Genomic DNA, 21,552 nt, shown 5'->3' on the forward strand with positions numbered 1-21,552 from the left:
GTGCACCGCCGCCGTCAGTGTCAGCCAGTTTGCCGTGGCATACGGAGCTCCATCGCAGTCTTTAACACTGGTAGCATGCCGCGACAGCGTGGACGTGAACCGTATGTGCAGTTGACGGACTTTGAGCGAGGGCGTATAGTGGGCATGTGGGAGGCCGGGTGGACGTACCGCCGAATTGCTCAACACGTGGGGCGTGAGGTCTCCACAGTACATCGATGTTGTCGCCAGTGGTCGGCGGAAGGTGCAGGTGCCCGTCGACGTGGGACCGGACCGCAGCGACGCACGGATGCACGCCAAGACCGTAGGATCCTACGCAGTGCCGTAGGGGACCGTACCGCCACTTCCCAGCAAATTAGGGACACTGTTGCTCCTGGGGTATCGGCGAGGACCATTCGCAACCGTCTCCATGAAGCTGGGCTACGGTCCCGCACACCGTTAGGCCGTCTTCCGCTCACGCCCCAACATCGTGCAGCCCGCCTCCAGTGGTGTCGCAACAGGCGTGAATGGAGGGACGAATGGAGACGTGTCGTCTTCAGCGATGAGAGTCGCTTCTGCCTTGGTGCCAATGATGGTCGTATGCGTGTTTGGCGCCGTGCAGGTGAGCGCCACAATCAGGACTGCATACGACCGAGGCACACAGGGCCAACATCATGGTGTGGGGAGCGATCTCCTACACTGGCCGTACACCACTGGTGATCGTCGAGGGGACACTGAATAGTGCACGGTACATCCAAACCGTCATCGAACCCATCGTTCTACCATTCCTAGACCGGCAAGGGAACTTGCTGTTCCAACAGGACAATGCACGTCCGCATGTATCCCGTGCCACCCAACGTGCTCTAGAAGGTGTAAGTCAACTACCCTGGCCAGCAAGATCTCCGGATCTGCCCCCATTGAGCATGTTTGGGACTGGATGAAGCGTCGTCTCACGCGGTCTGCACGTCCAGCACGAACGCTGGTCCAACTGAGGCGCCATGTGGAAACGGCATGGCAAGCCGTTCCACAGGACTACATCCAGCATCTCTACGATCGTCTCCACGGGAGAATAGCAGCCTGCATTGCTGCGAAAGGTGGATATACACTGTACTAGTGCCGACATTGTGCATGCTCTGTTGCCTGTGTCTATGTGCCTGTGGTTCTGTCAGTGTGATCATGTGATGTATCTGACCCCAGGAATGTGTCAATAAAGTTTCCCCTTCCTGGGACAATGAATTCACGGTGTTCTTATTTCAATTTCCAGGAGTGTATGTATATGGTAAATTGAGAACAACTGGATCTTTAACGCATCAGAAACATACCCAGCAAAGGAAAGTTACTAATGAGGAAACGGATGCTACTTGTGCCACTGTGGTTTGACATCCTTGTTTTAGTTCGCATCACATTGCAAGGGAATCTGGCATGAACCAGAGTAGTGTTGTTTGTGTTCTGCATCACCATAAATATCATCCTTACCATATCAGTCTTCACAAAGAATTAACTGGTACAGATTGTATGCATCACATTGAATTCTGGCGATTGGCTCAACATCAGATTCAGAGGGATGACACATTTATTAATTTGATTTTATTTACTGATGAGGCTACATTCATGAACCATATAAATGTTAATTTGCATAACACGCTTTATTGGGCTACTGAAAATTTATGTTGGCTGCGGCAAGTTGCACACCGAAAACTGTGGTCTGTGAATGTATGGTGTGGGATTCTGGAGCACAGAATTATAGGCCACTATTTCATCGAAGGAAATCTTAATAGTTGGAAGTACACCACATTCCTGCAAGAAACATTATGTCTGTTACTGGAAGAAATACCTTTAGGAACAAGGAACAGAATGTGGTATCAACACGATGAGTGCCCGGCACATTTTTCGCTGATGGCTAGAAATAAGTTGCAGACACAATTCCCAAATCACTGGATTGGATGCAGAGGAGATGTGTCATGACCGGCTCGTTCACCAAACTTAACGTCTTCAGATTTTTTCCTTGTGGGGATTTGTAAAAGACATTATTTATAAAGATGTTTCTACTACACCTGAAGATAGGCAAGAGAGAATTGTCAGAGCACATGCTTCAATAAGTGCTGAGGTGATAAGGATTACCACTCAATGCATGATAAGAACATTGCAGCACTGCATTGATACCAATGGTCATACTTCGAACACCTTCTGTAAATGGACGATCATGCCACCTTTGTGACCTTTGTTGACCTTAAAAGACCTTATTGTTACACATCACTGGATTTGTCTCGATAGCCGCTATCAGACAATAAGTACCACACTATAGCATGCCATTTAAGAAAAAAAAAAAAAAAAAAAAAAAACAAAGTTGACCTTCATATCTCTGAACCGACCCCACCTAGCAACAAAAAACCAACATCATATTATGGCCCACTTTGTCCCATGCAACTTTTGTCCCGCAAACTTTCCAGCTCCTATCATACTTTCGGAGTTATTCTTGGTGGAAATAGTTAGTGACTCTCCCTGTATATGAAAATAAAAACCATGATCACAGAGAAAACAGAGAACCAGTTCAACCAACCATGAATCTGTGAATTGTCCACCAATACTCGAGGCAGAGAATCTGGAAGGCCATGCTTGGCTTGGAGGGCCAGAAGAAGGGGGCATTCCACCAGTGAGCTACTGTCTGTAAGGTTGCACGATGACAATGTGTAAAATAAGACTATGGGTTAGCCTGGTATGACCAATGCAAAGGTGACATAGTGTAGTGGATTCCTTCTGGGAGGAGTAGATAGAAGAGTGCCATTCAACAGCAGGCTCCCCGATAATGCAGAGTTTATCAGAGGGGGCAGTAGGAAATAAGATATCATTCCATTTCTGAGTAAGTAGAGGTCTTATTTGCACCTGCAAATCCACACCTGGCATGGTCCTAATTTGTGGCTTGGGAGCCAACCAAGGGGCTGGGATTGGGGGGGGGGGGGGGGGGGATGAAAAGGCAGGGGAGCACATTCCAGGGAAGAGAGGCGGAGATCCTGGCAGAGGGCTACAAGGCACATTCCAACTGGTAATCCCACCTGAGGTATCAGGAGGTCAATGCCCCTTGTACACAAGAAGAATGGGACACATCGAATGATCAGGGAAATATCAAATGGGGACTGCATAGGAGACCAAGAAATGGTACCATCTGAACTGAAGAGGTAAGATCCCTGTTTCGGCAAGGAGACTGTCTATGGGCCTAGTCCACAAGGCACCAGTGGCCAGACAAATTCCATGATGATGGATTGGGTCTAACAATTTCAAAGCCAAAAGCACCGCCAAACCATTAACCTGGCAACCATTGTACATTCAGGATGAGGCCAGGACTTGGTAAATACAGAGAAGAGTAGCATGATCCACACCCCAGGAGGTGTGGGCAGGGAAGCAGAGGCATTTATGCTTCTGCATGCAACTAGCCTTTAGCTTATTAATATGGGGCAGCCAAGTCAGCTTTTTGTCAAAAAGAAGACCCAAAAAACAGGACTATGAAACAACTTCCAAGTGCTGGGTGCCCAAGTATATTTCTGGGTCAGGATGGACTATGGTATGATGACAGAAATGCATGACCTGCATTTTTGCAGGAGAGAACTGGAAACCATGGGAAGGGGTCCACACAAAGGCCCCATCAGATGGTGCCATGGAGCTGGTGTTCAGCTGAGGCTTCTGACTGGGACTCGTACCAACTACAACTGTCACTGACATACGGCAGAGGGGTGAGCAGCAGCTGGACAGAGGCCACTAGCCCATTGATGGTGATGAGGAAGAGTGTGATGCTCAGGAGAAACCCCAGTAGGATGCCACTCTCTTGGACTTGTGGAGAGCTGAGTGAAGTACCAACACCATTCTGGAACAATCGATGGGACAGACACTGATTAATAAAAATCAGAAGGGAGTCTCAAAATCCCCAGTCATGGGGGGTAAGTAAACTGCGATGGCGCCAAGCACTGTTGTATGCCTTATATCTGTCAAAAAAGACTGCACTGAGGTGTTGTCATTTAGAAAATGCCTGTTGGATTCTTGTTTCCAACTGGTCAGCCTGTTGGATTGCTGTTTCCAACTGGTCAGAAGTGTTGGTTGTGGAGTGTCTCTCCCATGAATTACACTGGTAGGAAGGAAAAATGCCCATTATAATCTGCAGGTAACCATCCTTACAAGCAATCTGCAAACCACATTAGTGAGGCAAATCGGTCAGCAGCTGTCAAGAGAGATGTTGGGTTTTTGCCTGGCTTAAGAATACAGACAATGATGCTATCTCACCACTGACAAGGGAAGACACCTTTGAGCCAAATACAGTTGAAGACCATGGAGGAGATGAAGCCAATGAGTAATATTCAGGTACTGAATCATATGAATATGAATAGAATCAGAGCCGGGGTTTGCATCATGAGAAGAGGAAAGAGCCCAACGTAGTTCCCAGTCAGCGAAAAGTTCATTATGTGATTCTACTTGGTGTTGGGTAAAAAATAGGGGGATGCCTTCTACTTGCCATTTCTGCATTAGAAAGGAACCTGGATAATAAGAGAACACTGATGCTGCCACAAAGTGGGTCACAAGGTGTTCAGCAGGTACATTGGTATAAAGACCACCCTGAAGGGCAAGACCTGGAACAGTGGCTGATTGTTGGCAGCCCAGAAGACTATGCAACTAGGCCCTCACCTGGGATGAAGAGGCATATGTTCACAGGAAGGAGATGTAGCTCTCACAGCATTCCTTCTTACTGTGTTTAAATAGATAATGAGCCTTAGCACAAAGTCACTTAAAGGTGATAAGGTCTAAGAAGGATGTAGCTTGAAACACTGCAGGGCTGTTTGGTGACCCTGAACAGCTACTGCTATCTCTTCTGGTCTACCAGAGCACTGGCTGGCAATGCAGGAGATCTAGGAGTTCCAATGATGTGGGTGATCAAGTTGGAGATGTCTTGTACACCCTCATCAACACAATGATAGAGAGGGGGCAAAGGTAACAGCAGAGGCATATTGGCTCTGCAAAAAACCCAGTATAGTAGTCATTCCATCTGGCAGTGTCAAGAAACTGGCAGTGGAAAAAAAAAAAAAAAAAAAAAAAAAAGAGAGAGAGAGGACAGGATCACTGGAAAGTGGTCACTGTCATGAAGATCATCTTGTACTGAACAATGCAGTGAAACAAGACTGGGGGAAGAGATCATCAGATCAACAGTTGAAAAGGTGCTATTGGGTGAAGAGATCATTAGATCCATAGCTGAAAAAGTGCTATTGAGGGCACCGAAGTCGTAGGAGTACCATCATTGAGGGGACACAGATCCTGGTTGGTGAGAAGCTGGTACAGTAGAAGGCCCCTATCAAATGAAGTGGTAACCCCTGCAGGGGATGGTGCACATTGAAATCCCCAAGCAGGAGAAAAAGGGGGGGGGGGGGGGATAGTTGGGTTAAGGTGGTCAAACTCAAGATAAGTAAGTGACCTGCCTGGAGGTATGTAAACATTGCAAATGATGATCTCTGAGATCATTTGCACTTGCACCAGTATTGCTTGTAACATGGTATGAAAGGGAGTCCAGTCACTGACAACATCAGTGCAAACCAATGTACAGATTCTTCCAGGGCCGGTCGGAGTGGCCAAGCGGTTAAAGGCGCTACAGTCTGGAACCGCACGACCGCTACGGTCGCAGGTTCGAATCCTGCTTCGGGCATGGATGTGTGTGATGTCCTTAGGTTAGTTAGGTTTAAGTAGTTCTAAGTTCTAGGGGACTTATGACCACAGCAGTTGAGTCCCATAGTGCTCAGAGCCATTTGAACCATTTGATTCTTCCAGATGATCTCGCAAAGCCAGCACAGTTCTGGCAAAATGCAGCATAACTACAGAGCATTGACACAGTTCCTCTGAATGATCATTTTATAGATGTCCAGGTTAGGGGTGAAAGGGCCGGGAGGACTTGTCATGCCCCAGGATCACTACCTGTCACAAATGGTGGTGGAACCAAATCAGTGAGCACTGGTTCCGAATCCGGCAGTTTGGAGGGATCTGGCATCACTCAGGTCACCAGAGTAACCTTGCGCCAACTCCTGCTCCTGCTCCTCCTCCTCCACCTCGTTCTTCTTCTTCTTCTTCTTCTTCTTCTCCTCTGTCTCCTCCCCCTCTTTCACAGCATTTAGTGGCCAGGATTCTTGTGAAGGCTTATCTGCAATGAGTGTGGGGACAGATTAATAAGTAGGCAGTCCTGGGACCCAAAGGTCATGGTCCCTTCAGCCATGAGCTGGTGTTGGGCATCTGATCTTTGGGTTTCCAGGGAGAGGGGTCCCAAGAGAGAGCCCTGTTACAGGTAGACACCAGAGGAGGAACCTACTCCTCTGGCCAAGTGCAGGAAGTGATTCCCAAAGCAACAAGAGAGGAGGGTGGTGGGAGAACTGGTCTAAAAAAAAAGGGGCAGTGGGCATGATGGCTGTGTTTTCATATAAGTGGACATCATATCAACAGGCTGTAGGCATTCATATTTCTTACATGCAGTATAAGTCAGGTGATCAATAGATTTATATTCCTGTATTTTATTTTCTTTCTTGAAGACTGAGCAAACTGTTGAAAATGGAGGATGGTGTTCCATAACACACAAGGGGTCTTCTTCACAAACTTGACCCTCATGGAGTGTATCTGCTGTTAGCACATTTTGAGTGCACTGTGCAGTGTGATGACATATGACCAAAGAGCAGGTATTGGAAGCACCTCATGGATGGTGGGACATACAGTTTCACTTCATACTTGTACACTGTGACTAACTTCTCCTGGGAGGACATTCCATTGAAAGGCTAAGATAAAGGTGCTTGTATCTACTCTGTTATCCTTGGGACCTTTTTGGATGTATCAGACATAATGTATGCCTCGTCGCTCAAGATTAGCCCCTAGCTGTTTGGAGTATAAGGTCTCAGTGGAAGATGACTCCTTGGACCATATTCAAAGTATTGTGTGAGAAAATTGTTATTGTTATGTCACTCAGATGTTCATATGACTGATGGGTTGTAGGTTGTGGACAAGAAGAGGCTTTAATAACTAGTGATCCACTGCACAATTTTCATAATGATTCAACTTCTCCAAATTTATCTTCAATATGTTACTCAAAAAATAAGGGCTTTGTCACACAAAAAGTGACCGCATTGGTTCATTTACATACTGGGTATCAAATAAATTGTTTCACTCCTAGGTATCTGGCTTGTCCCTCTTTCCACAGGGGTAGCAATGGTAGGAAAACCAGTTGGGTTGTAACTGTCCACATTGAAGTTATGAGTCCTGTCTAAGGAGACAGGCAGATCAGAATGGCCATTGTTCTGGAGTAATTTGATGCAGAAGTGGTTTCTGGCATTCCCCAAAGTAGAATTATAGACCCTGTTGTTACTTATCTATATTAAAGATTTAGGAGACAATCTGAGCAGCTGTCTTAAGTTGTTTGCAGATGATGCTGTCATTCATCATCAAAAGTCATCAGAAGATAGAAAGTTGCAAAAGAATTTATAACAGGTATCTGTATGGTGCAAAAATTGGCAATGAACCCTAAATAATGAAAAGTGGTGCCTACACTAAGCAGTGTAGGCACCACTTAGTAAATCTGTTACATTTTCTAAGTGTTCTGCCAATAAAACACAGTCTTTGGTTTGCCTTCCCCACAACATTTTCTATGGGTTCGTTCCACTTTAAGTTATTTTTAATTGTAATTCCTAGGTATTTAATTGAATTAACAGCTTTTAAATTCGACTGATTAATCATGTAAGTGAAGTTTAATGGACTCTTTTTACCACTCATATGGATGACTTCACACTTTTCATTATTTAGGGTCCGTCCTCTTTTGGAGTACTGATGCATGGTCTGGGATGCTTACCAGATAGAATTAATGGAGTACATAGAGAAAGTTTAAAGAAGAGCAGCATGCTTTGTATTATAGTGAAATAGGGAAGAGAGAGTCACTGACATGATACAGGATTTGGGGCAAATCTCATTAAAACAAGGGTGTTTCTCATTACGGTGGAATATCCTCATGAAATTTCAATCACTGGCTTTCTCCTCCAAATGTGAAAATATTTTGTTGACACCGACCTATACAGGGAGAAATGATCATCATAATAAAATATGGGAAATCAGAGTTCCCATGGAAAGATATAGGTGTTTCTTTTTTCCGCACACTTTTTGAAAGAATTATTGTGAACGAGGTTCAATGAACCCTTAGCCATGAACTTAAGTGTGATTTGCAGAGTATCGATGTAGATGTAGATGCCACCTACTGAAGGCAAGCACACTCTTCATGAATGCCACCCAACTGCAGCCATGGCCGTTTGGTACTATGGCCATTGTTGGGAGTTCTGATGCCCCAGGAAGATGGGCCTCTACACCTTGGCCTGTGTGGGGAGCTATCAGGTCAGGCATTAGGAATGCAACCCCTACATTATGAGGGGGATCAAACAAAAGGGTACATAATGACCCCATCATGTTGGATCAGCTACTGTGTTCGCTATGAAGTGCTAATAAGAACCTACACAGGTACTATGTACAGATTATCTTTAATACTGCATGCAGTAAAAGCTACTTAAGGTGTTCTTCCCCTGTCAGTCCACACTACCAAAAAATTTCGAAAATGAAGATCAAACCCAGAAGGGGGCCACTAATTACTTCAGTCAAAATGTGGTGAATGAAAGAATATGCCAAGAAAGGAAGGCATAATCTACGTAATAGATGTAATAGCCAGGTCGACATCAAAGGCTGCTACCTCGAGAAAGAGCAAGAGATGAGAGACTGCAGCACAGAAACAAAAGGAGGTGCTCAATAGCTTGAGGCCCTGTGCTCACCCAGCATATACTTATGAAAGAGTCTATATTTTGTAAGTACATAAATTTGCATCATCAGTCTAGTTTCTTTCACCTCAGATCTCATACACGAAAACAGAACACAATATGTCTGCAATAAACTGCACATCCATTTCCAGTGAGTCGACTGATTTTGACGAAATTTGTCACAAAATAAGAACACTGTCTGAGGTGGAAAAACAGTCCCATACTAATATGCCACAATACACAGTTATTATCTTGTACTTTTGTGACCTATTTTTGTGGTTGATGGTGGCAGTGGTAAGAGGAGGGGGGCAAGTATGCTTTTTCCCAAATCTTGAACTATGTATGCCTACTTAACAACATTGTCATTTATGTGACTGATGGAAGTACAGTTGATTAGTATCATGTTCATTAAATTTCAAAACTTTGTTTCTAATGTTAAAAAGAATTCTTCACAACTTAAAATGTATGAACTGGATAATTGGAAAGCATTGAAGTGACAGCAACTGCTCTGAAAATCCAGTTTATGTGAAATTTTGTTGCCCCTTCCATACACAGAAAGTATGGGGGTCAAGGCTAGTACTTACAAACATAACATTTGATAGCAAAGGAGCGAAACTATTCCAATAAAGGAAATATGTTATGTTATGTCTGCATTTTTCTCAATAGAACACTGCCTACTGGAATTTGTGTTCAAAATGGTACGTAACTGTTTTTCAATTCTGTGGCAGTAAAAAATTTGAAAATTCGAGGAAAGGGTAATTAGATAGACAGACTACTGCATGTTTGTTGTGGTTGAGATTCTCTTTAAAATGATTATTTCTGTAGTTAGTAATTATTTTGACTAAATATAATTTCCCCACATCTTTGCTTTAGAACAGACTGGTTATCATCCCCCAACATAAACTGATTATATAATGAGAAACCAAAACACTTCAATTCTGTGGCAGTAAAAAATTTGAAAATTCGAGGAAAGGGTAATTAGATAGACAGACTACTGCATGTTTGTTGTGGTTGAGATTCTCTTTAAAATGATTATTTCTGTAGTTAGTAATTATTTTGACTAAATATAATTTCCCCACATCTTTGCTTTAGAACAGACTGGTTATCATCCCCCAACATAAACTGATTATATAATGAGAAACCAAAACACTTCAATCACTAACTACCATTGTCAATAATAGCCTTGATTGTTCTTGTGGAAACATGTTGTTTTCATTACTTTTGGAGTGGCTGATATTTACAAGATTGGAAAATAAAATTCTACCTTACTCTGCATAAATAATTTTATACTTCAACATCTCTGTTTTCTTTGGCCACTTTGTTTTCTTAAACTGGAACAAGGTAATTATACCTTAGTTATGATGGGGACAGAAAAAGAGGTACGTAAAAGGTATAATGTTTAAGAGTTCAGGTTTTAGAATCACTTGCAGAATACCTTTTACAGCAAAATTGGGCAAAATAAGTTTCATTTAATGTAGACAGATATGACACATGGATATTAATATAATTACTTTACGCAAGAATTAAGTAATCAACACCACTACCACATGATAGGTAGAGTAAAAGTTATTGATACTGTGGCGTACATTGTTTCTCTTTTTACGTTTTTTTGCCAGAAGCAGTGTATGTGCAGGGCAATTATTGTATTAATCATGTCTATTCATGCTAAGCTGTGGGTGCTGTTTCCTTGATTAGAACATCTACAAATTTCAACTGGTCACAGTTTCAATCCAGAATTCTTAAAACTTCTTGTGAGACCACAATTTTCCTTAGCCATTTACAGGCAAACTTTAGGAATAAAGGATACCACTCACCGAAATGCAGAACTGCTGAGTTGTTGACTGGGACACATAAAAGTAAAGAAAATTTGCTAGCATTTGGAATGAACCCTTTCTTAAGCTAGAGGACACACACAAAAAGAGGCAGCTGTTTTGCTGGCTAGGTATGTGGGAGGAAGAGGCGGCATGTACAGGGGCTAGACACATGATGCATGTGTGTCAGTGCCAGTGGGGAGCCGTGCAAGATGAAAGTGGCATGGAGATGTGAATTGGGAGGGATTGGTAGGGCAGAGGAAAGGGAAACTGTTGGGTGGAGAGTGTGGGGACAGTGGGTTAATGAACACTGAGGTCAGAAGGTGAAATCTGTGTAGCTCAGAAAAGCTGGTGGTGGAGGGAAGGATCCAGATGGCCCAGGCTGTGAAGTAGCCATTGGAACTGAGCACCACTACCCATCATCAACACCCATCCTACACACAGTGAACTCTCTTGTCAGCACCTCATAGCGCCCAGACCTTGTCTATCTGACCTTTCCAATTTACAACATATCCTCCAAAACTCCCTCTCAACATTCCCAAAACACTGTTATTAACCTTTCCACCAAAAATCTCAATTCCACAGAAGTTTCAGTCCAATCTAAAGGCCTCATCTTGAGCCCACCATACTAGACTTGTCAATTCCTACAGTGAAAACAGTTTTTTTGCCACCATTCCCTCTAACGAAAGTCAACCTAATCCCAACACTGAACCTTGAGTCTCCCAGTACATACCACCATCCAACCAGAACCCTCCCCCTTTCTACCTAACTACCCCCTGTTCACCTTCCAGGAATTCCTTATCTTCAACTTGGTCTCACCATTCTTACACAGGTCCCCTCCTAAGAACACTAACTTTTCAGCAGAAGAAAGGGCAGCCATATAAAACCTCAAAACAGATCCTGACTTAATCATCCTACCTGCAAACAAAGGCTCTAGTCACTTCATGATGAATCACAGTGACTACCTGACAGCAGGCTTCTGCCAACCATTGGACTCCTCCATCTAAAAGCTCTGCCATAGTGATCCTATTCCCGAAGTCCAACAAAGCCTCCAAGCCCTAAAAAAATCCTTAGTTCCATCCCACAACCTATCCCTCGAGTCCATCTCCCTCTTCGCCCCAATGACACCCCAAAACACTCACCTTCTACATGCTCCCCAAAATCCATAAAATCAACAACACTGGATGCCCCACTGTAGCTGGTTACTATGCTCCTCTACTGAAAGAATTTGCACCAGTGTTGACCAATATCCCCAACCAACTGCCCAAAACCTAGTTTCTCACATAAAAAATACTAATCATTTCCTCCATATACTCTCCACCATCCCAACCCCTTTACCCCTGGATCCCCACTCATCACTGTTGATGCCAGTTCCATATATATCACAAATACCTCATACCCATGGACTTGCCACTATTTAACACAACCTCTCAGAACATCTTTCAGACACCAAACCTACTACTTCATTCTTAAAACATTAGCAACTATACCCTGACAACAATTACTTCTCCTTTGAGAGGAAGATATGAGGTTCATTGAAAGGAAACCTGGTCAGTGGGTCTACCTTTACCTTACATGTAAGGTGGCACCACGTAACTGGGAGTATGGTGGTGCCATCAATTGGTAGAGAGACTGTCACATGCACACCATTTGATGTTGCATAGCGTCAGTGTGGTTTCACACCGAAGAGAAGGTGGTCACACAAGTTATCATCCACTACTGAAAATGCAGGCGAGTAAGCAGGAACAACAAGGAGTGGTTTGATGTCTGGTGATGGTGGGAGTTAGAGGCCATGAAATGTATTGACAGATGAAAACTGTTTATGATGAGTACAGTCTGAGTCGTTCAAGTGTTGTGAAATGGCACAAACAATTCCTTGAGGGGTGCAAGTCACTGGAAGATGATGCTCATCCTGGACGGGCTCATCGTGTCATCACACTGAAAATAGTTGCAGAAGTGAATGCTTTAGTCTTGGACAATCACAAAATCACTCTGGACAAGATCCATCGGTTACTGGGTTTTAGTGTGGGCACCACCCACACCATAATGCATCAATACTTGAACTTATGAAAAATCTGTGCACAGTGGGTTCCCCACCAGCTGACTGCCGAACAGTGCAATACTCAAATGGCGCTGTCTTTGAGACATCTGAAATGTTATCATGAGGAGGAATGCAGCTTTCTGTCACGTATTGTCACAGGTGACAAAACATGGTATCACCATTTTGAACCGGAAGTCTGTGACTGGGTCCAGGCTTGGATCGGACAGCAGCCTACTAGCTTCTTCAAGGATGGAATCGACTGGGTATTGTCGCAATGGGATAAATGCGCCAACAGTTTTAGCGACTATTTTTGAGTATGTGTACTGTGTATAACTACATTTTTGAGTTAATAAAATCATTACCGTTACTGCACGCTAGTGACCGGGTTTCATTTGAATGCCCCTTATACATACAAAAAGCCTCAGCAGACATGAGCACCCACATGGCATCCTCCTGTGCCAACCTCTTTATGGGTCAGCTAGTGGAAACCTTCCTAACCTCCCAAAACCCAAAACCCCTTGATGATTCAGGTCCACTGACAATATCTTCATAATCTGGACTCACAAGGGGAGGCCGCCAATTGTGAAATTCAGATTCGATTCATACTGCGCATAATAAAAGCTCATGGCCAGAGGTGTAATGTGGCAAAGCACCAAGATGCAATTCTCAGCCATTGTCGAGAAAATCGACAGTTAAAAGAAACCGTTGCAGTGAAATACTCTCTACGAGGAATGATTTTTCTACAGCGTCGTGGCACAGCGGTAAGCACTCGGGTCCGTAATGCGAAGGTCACCGGATCGAATCTCGCGCCATGCAATTTTTTTTATTATTATTAGTTTTTTGTAATATATATATATATATATATATATATATATATATATATATATATATATATATATATAAAACTATTAATAAATTGCTTATGCATGGACCGCATCTACCTTCTTTCGAAGTTAGCAGGCAACTACGCTGTTATGCGGCGGCTCGTTTCGGCCCATTCAACATCTGTCCTTCAAGTGTAACGAGCGAGTAACGGAGTTTATATTTCATACCTGCCGCAGCAAATTTGTGTTCGTGGGGTCTCTATTGTAATTCGAACGTTTGACTTAGGCTATACGTATTCGTTTCGGAATACCGTTTCTACATCATCCGTTAACTATACGTGGTTAACATTATGAAGACAATTAATAACATTTGTGAAATACAACTTTGTTTGCGGAAAACACAATGATGTTCGAAGTCGCCAGTTTTTCCACGACAAACGACTTTCAACAACTTATTATATGCATAATTGTTGCAACTGATTGCCGGGAATTATATATATATATATATATATATATATATATATATATATATATATATATATATATATATATATTTTACAAAAAACAAATACTAAAAAAAAAAAAGGTTGCATGGCGCGAGATTCGATCCTGCAACTTTCGGATTACGAACCCGAGTGCTTACCGCTGCGCCACAACGCTGTCAAAAATTAGTAATCGTAGAGAGTATTTCACCGCAACGGTTTCTTTTAACTGTCGATTTTCTCGACAACGGCTGAGAAGTGCATCTTGGTGCTTTGCCACGTTACACCTCTGGCCATGAGCTTTTATTATGCGCAGTATGAATTGAATCTGAATTTCACAATTGGCGGCCTCCCCTTGTCAGTGTCAAGACAACATATTCTCATTCCTTCAAAACCACAGCACCTTTTCTCACATCTGCTTCACTTGGTTCCCTCACAACACAAAACGTCAACTTTCTTGACATTGACCTCCAATGCTCTGATGGCTCTGTCCCATCTCTGTCCATATTAAACACACTGACTATTCTGAGAGCTGTCATCTCTTCCACATAAAAAAAAATCTCTCCTTTTCAGCTTGACCACCCATGGATGGCATATCTGCAGTGACAAGAATTGTCTTGCTCATTACTCTGAAGTCTCAGGAGGGCCTTCACAGATAGGCACTACCCCCAAACCTAGTCTGCAAACAGATGTCCTGTACCATATCCACACAAACTTCTAATCCTCCCACCATCACCAAGAAACAGCTACAAAGGATCACACCCCCTCATCACCCAGTATCACCCTGGACTGGTACAAATAAGCTACACAGCATCCTGGTCCATCCATATACCACTCTCACACCCAACCCCTTGCCACAGGGATCATATCCCTGTGGAAGACCCAAGTGCAAGACCTGCCCAATCCTCCAACCCAGCATTTCCTACTCCAGACTTGTCGCAGGCTAACTCTGCTGCAATCACTACACAACTTTTTATACCAACCAACTAGCTGTCTGTTAGAGTGAACAGCCACTGCCACACTGTGACCCAGAACAAAGCTGACCACCCAGTGACATGAAGATTAGCACAACATGCTCGATTTCAATGGCTGCTTTGCAACCTGGGTCATCTGGATCCTGCTCTCCCGCACCAGCTTTTCTGAACTACACAGATGGGAGGTATCCTTGGAACACAGCCTTTACTCCCGTAACCCTCCTTGCCTCAAACTCCATTCACCCAATGTCCCAACACACTGTACCCAACATTTCCCCCTTCCTGTGTCCTCCACTTCCCCATGTAACTTTCATCTTGTGCCACTCCCCACTGGCTATGACTCGACTCACACGCATCACATGCCTAGCCCATGAACCTATCATCCCCCCTCCTCAAGCCGGCCGGTGTGGCCGAGTGGTTCTAGGCGCTTCAGTCTGGAACTGCGTGACTGCTACGGTTGCAGGTTTGAATCCTGCCTCAGACATGGATGTGTGTGATGTCCGTAGGTTAGTTAGGTTTAAGTAGTTCTAAGTTCTAGGGGACTGATGACCTCAGATGTTAAGTCCTATAGTGCTCAGAGCCATTTGAACCATTTTGAACCCCTCCTCACCTTACTTGCCAGCAAACTGGCTGCCTCCCTCCAAGCTGCTAACTACCTCCCCCCCCCCCCAAACCCTTCTTCCTATCTCCCACCTCTCCCTCTCCCTCTCTCTCTCTTTCTCTCCCCCCCCCCCTCCCCCTCTATCCTGCCTGTTTGATACAACCTCACTTCATCCCAGTCCAGCTGTAGAACTGCAATCCTGGCATCATGCATCCAGCCGACACCATGTAGTAGGGGCCTGCAAGTGTATGTGCATGCATGTGAATTTGTGCTCCAGCTCAAGAAAGGACTCATTCTGAGAGCTAGTAAATTTTCTTTCTTTTCGAGTGTGCCCATTGATGGCCCAATGTTTCTGCTTTCTAGTGAGTGGTCTCCTTTACTCCTAATGTGTGATATTTCATTCACTCATTGAGTGTTTATAGCATTTTCCCATATTCTTGATAAAGGTGCATGTATGTTATATAATGAACATGAAGTACAACAGCAATAATCATGTAACAAATCAAAACAATATAATTACAACAAAAATAATTAAAATGTATACTGATTTTATATGCAAGCATGTGATGACTCTTTACCATCTTCAATGATACAAAGTCCGAGGGCTCAGGGTGTATGTACAGCAATAGAAACCTGGAATCTATCAAATGCTGCATTTTCATTCTTATACCATGATATTCAGCCCACTGTCGACATATCTGAAACTGCAAAATAAGAAATACACAACATCAATAAAGCTATAAAAGATAACATCAAATAACTTGAATGGATAAAATGTATTTTAGTAATTTTATTACCTCTCTCTTCTCAATCAAAGTATCAAGTATAAATTCTGGATTTCTTTCAGATAAGCTGTAGACATCATGCCATGTTTTCATATCACTATTTTGGAAGCATCTGAGAACCTGAAAATATGATTAAAAACTGAAAGACTATGCATTTTTTTAAAACCTTAATTTATTTTCTACTTGTAAAATGAAAGATAAGTCTACTATACTTTTTGATAACATATACATCAGAAATTATTCAGTACGATTAGACCTCGGTGACCAGCCAAGCACTAAATAATTAACTTCAGAACTGCAAATTTAACAAGCAATATGACAGTCTTTTGAAGAAATTATGTTGAATGCTGTTAACAAAAGGTTCACCATTTGTCAAGAATTTAAAAATAAATTGATGAAAGAGTTCACATGTGGACAGCCAGCTGTTAGTGTCCAACGGGCACTAACACTCAGCTGTTCACCTGTGAACTCTTTCATCATGAAGCATGCCAGGAGCAATTGAAGAATCACATAAAAATAAATTGTTTCTAGAAAGATCACTGTGGCAAACTCATAGCAAGAACAGGAATAAGTACTGCTACTGAGCTAATTTTGGTAACTTTTGTTTCTGATGTACTGTGAATTGAACCAACAAAAAAAAAAAAAAAAAAAAAAAAAAAAGAGAGAGAGAGAGAGAGAGAGAGAGACCAATAATTCCATTTATTCCATAAAAATTATAGTTTTCACCAACATTTATTTCACTCAGTCATATCTCAGACATTTCAAAATTTCTGAATATTTAAAGTGAGTAGTCTGTATGAAACAAAACAAGTCATTTCTCTTTCCCTCTTGCAGGTATATTTTTAATGCCCTTCATATTTGTCTACCATAAGCAACTCTTGTTTCATGTAACATTTTACTATCATGGGTTTCAGTCTTCAGCTACATTATAGAGATGAAAATCCTATTCTGTTACTGAAACATTATAAGTATCCCCTAAACAATGCAATTTGTTGACATTTAAATGTGGCTCTTCCATTTCAGTGGATTATGCTGAGTTTCACTTAATTATCCTTTGCCAGTCCTAATTTGTGACACTGGCATCTCTGAGCAGATCCATTAACAGTCCATTACAAGTATATTGGCATCTGTCTGTCTGACTTTATCTTCCTGTCACTACTAGCACATTTTGTTCAAACTTCTCCTACAAATGCATAACACACGTACATCTTCATTACAATATTGCTTGTTTTTGTGTTTTGAAACAGTTGTCAAAAATTGTCTTTCACTGAATATGGTACTACAAAATACCTGAAAGATAACATGTGACTTCAAAACTCTATGATTTTCCTTTAAATAGGAACTTTCTTGAGACACTGAAAACATTGCAAGTACCGAATACACAATGGGTGGGACAACTGGAAACTGTGTAGATATACTTACTATAGTTAATGATTATGTTATTTGTAGCTTGTCAAATAAATGGATCAAGCAATTCCCTAATAACCAAAATCAAATGGTTCACCTTGCAAAATATTGAATATAGCCACACATTTATACATTACAAAAGAGGGTGGAATTAATGCTCGTGTGACCCAGCATTCATTGCTTTAAGCTTCCTTTTCCTCCTTGACACTGGTGACTACAGCTTGAAAGCGAGTGCTGCTGATAAGCAATTCTGTTTCAAGAGGGAACCAGTGGATCATGACAATGGTAAGTAAACTGAGTTGTCAATAAAATTGGTAGTGATATCTAGAACTAATTAGACTGACTGAATAGTCACAATCATCAGAATAACAACATAGATAATTCCATTGCATGCAGCACTGATGCAATTGGAAATGGATTGGAATGTAATTATTAAGTATATGGCATAAAAATAATTAAATGCAAATTAAAAAAAAAAAAACACACAAACTTGAAAGACTAGTTAATTAATTGTATAAATAGATATAACTAACATGGAGAAACACAATAACACTCCAAGTTGACAGAGTCTGTGGTTGCATTTTGATGTAGGATATTCCAAGAATATGTTTAAAAATTCCATTTCTATAACACTCTGACATGAAAACAGTTAAATAATTTACAAGTAAAAAGTAGTATAAGGTGCAAACTCAAACATAAACTCACTCACTCCCATTTCCACACACAGCTAGCTGGACAATAACTATGATCCCCTCAAAAAACCAAATTGTAAACTTGGTCCTTTGTAGCTGTTTAAATTCAAACCGCTTAAAAGGGTAATAGTTAAAACAAGAACTTAGGAAGTTATAGCACACAGCTCAATAAAAGGTACAAGGAGACGGTAAAAAAGGTAAAATCTATAGTGCAAGCCTGCGACCGGGCCATGGCTTGAATGCAAGCAAAGTACAGCCTTTCTTCGTGAGGAGGAGGGTGACAGGTCTGCCCCAAGCTGCCTTTTACTTACTGGAGTTCCCCTTTGATAGAAGACAAAGTGGATCTGGGACCATCCTGGAATGAGGAAAAATCTCCATTTCTATGCAAGATTGAACCTGTGACTTCTAGGGCTGGAGTCTTGTGCTGTACCTGCTAGAACATCAAGGCTACCAATAAAAGGAAAAGGTACTACACACCACTGCATCAAGGACAGTAAACTAACTTAAGTAAATGGACCTTTAGTATATGTCCAGGGAAAATAAACTATAGCCAAAAGAATCACCCCTGCTTTGACACATCCACGAATATTGCTATGCATGAGTTTTGGATCTTAATATGGCCTTTTGCAGCAAGCAAGCAAGCAACATCATGATGCAGTATTCATTGAGTGGAACAAATAAAGTGTTGAACCTTTTCTTCTCACCATGACCTGCAAGGTTCTAAAAAGGTAGTTTTATCAAAACAATTAGCTTAGGAGAATTTTAATTTTTTTATTCGCACTTACATTTTTCTTTGTATCAAAGGGATGTCTTTTGAAAAGGTCATATTTACAAATGCAATATCCTCCACATTAGATGATGAAACATTTTACAGAAATATATGTCTGCTGCTACATAATTTCAATGATAATTTAAAATTTCAGCAAACATATGTTTAAAATGTATACAGAAGTAAAACTTCTCTTGTAATTTGGCACATGAAAAGTTACTCTAGAGTTTTTCTGCAATCAGAGCAACAGTCACCTGGTACCACTGACTGTGTATCAGATTTTTTCCACACCACAAATCAATAGGTTATGCTGTGCACCAAACCAAAATTACCTTTTCGTCATGTGGTACCAGTGAAAATCAGTCTCATGTTAAGGCAAGGAACAGTTTTGAATATTGATGATCCTCAAACAAAGATGTCACCAGGTGACAGTGACCATATCTCAGGAGACATTGTCAGGTATGGGGTTTTGTCCTGTGAGCATCAGTAGCCAGCTGGAATCCCCTCACTGTGGATAATGTTTATTGTTTCACATATTTGGCTCTAGCTTATCTGTAAATTGTACCCCCAAAATATAGCTGTGTTTCCACAAAAGCTTTATAAAATGATCAGACAAAACAAGTCCACACCCAAAGATTTGTGATAAAAGCACTTCAAGATGTACAGTGAATTAAGAGATGTTATCTTCATATTCTTTAATGTAATCACCAAAACATCTACTGCAAATCTAAAATCAATATATTCAGTTAACTCACTCAGCTCCCTAAACATGAGCTACAACTAGGTAGTGGTTGTCACCATTTTAAGAGTGACAAAAAGCTGAAAAGAATGCCTGCTAATAAGGGGAACTGCACAGGTCCTTGCTGTGGACACTATACTACTGACTTCAACAGTGAGGAGAGTTTCACTTAAATAACTTTCCTTAGGGTGTGTGTGTGTCTCCTCATCTAAGTTTGTAGGCTTCTCTGTGGCACACACAGGATTTCCACATAGCAGTTTAAATGGTTTACTTTGCTACTTATTCACAAATATTGTTGAAAATATCTACTTTAAGTTGTTTTCAGTGTTCTGTGTAGGGAGCTCAACATCAAGGTCATCAGTGAGGTAAAGGTATGGTAAAGTTCCACGTTTTACACCTACACAGGACAGTGAGGCTCCATCAACCAACGTATCATCCTTTGCCGATGGCATCATTGGATGAAGTACAGAGGGGCATGTGATCAGGACACCACTCGTCCAGTCACTGTCAGACTTCTTGACCTTGGGACCACTACTAACCAGTGGAGAAGCTTCTCAGTTGGCCTCATGAGACTGAGTGCACTTCGTAACAACTCTCCCACTATGGAAAATTCCCTGACAGTATCATAAACTGAAGCTGGATCCACTACCTGGCAGTTAGTCACACTGACCACTCAACTATAGAGGCACACCAGGTCATCAGTGCCCTTACTAAACTAACTGGAGATGAATCAGGGTGAAATGTTGAAAATTACATACCAAAAGGTGAACTATAAGACTCATCCACATGCCTCCATTCTTACTCACTCACACTCACATTTTCACATAGAAGAACAAAATACATAAAACTCAATCTTTTTGAAAAATCCATAACTAAAATAATGTAACAGTGCTACAGTCATAGCTAAAATAATGTAACAGTGCTACAACTCTGAACATAATACTTGGATACATACCGCAGCATCATGCCACTAATGCGTTACACATCAAATATTCTGCCAATGGCATCTGCGCGGGCAGATGACTTGTGCACACAGCATGGCATCTGCTGCACCATCTACTCGAACCCTCCTCTTCAGAAGCACAGTGCAGCAAGTACTCGCTCTCATATTGTGTTCATACTTATTGTCAGCAACTGATTGTATCAGTACCTGGACTTTTTTCTTTCTATGTTTGTGTCTACATTCTCAACAGTTTTTCACTGTATGCGGAAGAAGAATAATCTTTGGCTCATTGTGGCCATGCTGCTGTTTGTGTCATACAGTACAATACAAATGGTGATGAGTTTGGTGTTCACTTCCGTGTGCCCAATATATTTGGTTGTTCCTTCAGTTCTTCTGACCATGGAGGCAGTGCTCCAATCTCTCCTCGAACAGCAGTGGGCTCTTACTGTTGCTATTATGAACTTGTCAGTGACACTGACTATGCAGGCTTCAATGTTGTTGGCATACCTGCCACCCTTTTTCCCGTTATGATGATGTGGCTGAACCCTGGGAGGTTTACAAAAAGTGGCTTCAGCAACAATTCCTTGCTTTTAATGTCACTATTGCAAACATGTGTAAGATTTTGTTCCTTCCTTGAATTTCTCCTCGGATCTACAAGTTGTGCCAGTTAGCCCCACTCCAGGTACCTGTGTTGCTTTCATTCAATG

At 42.0% G+C, this 21,552-nt stretch overlaps 1 protein-coding gene across 1 annotated transcript in view; it reads right to left on the reverse strand.

Annotated features, from left to right (window-relative positions):
• Positions 1 to 21,552, reverse strand: part of LOC126249271 (zinc finger FYVE domain-containing protein 26) — a 393,885-nt gene that overhangs the window by 111,813 nt on the left and 260,520 nt on the right. Inside the window, exons 24-25 of the mRNA XM_049950925.1 lie at positions 16,308 to 16,415; positions 16,089 to 16,214 (exon numbers count right to left, since the gene is read on the reverse strand). Coding sequence (XP_049806882.1) covers positions 16,089 to 16,214; positions 16,308 to 16,415 — 234 coding nt within the window. The remainder of the gene's footprint in view (positions 1 to 16,088; positions 16,215 to 16,307; positions 16,416 to 21,552) is intronic.

Source organism: Schistocerca nitens, chromosome 3 (assembly GCF_023898315.1).
Source record: "Schistocerca nitens isolate TAMUIC-IGC-003100 chromosome 3, iqSchNite1.1, whole genome shotgun sequence".
In the NCBI taxonomy this organism is placed as follows: domain Eukaryota; kingdom Metazoa; phylum Arthropoda; class Insecta; order Orthoptera; family Acrididae; genus Schistocerca; species Schistocerca nitens.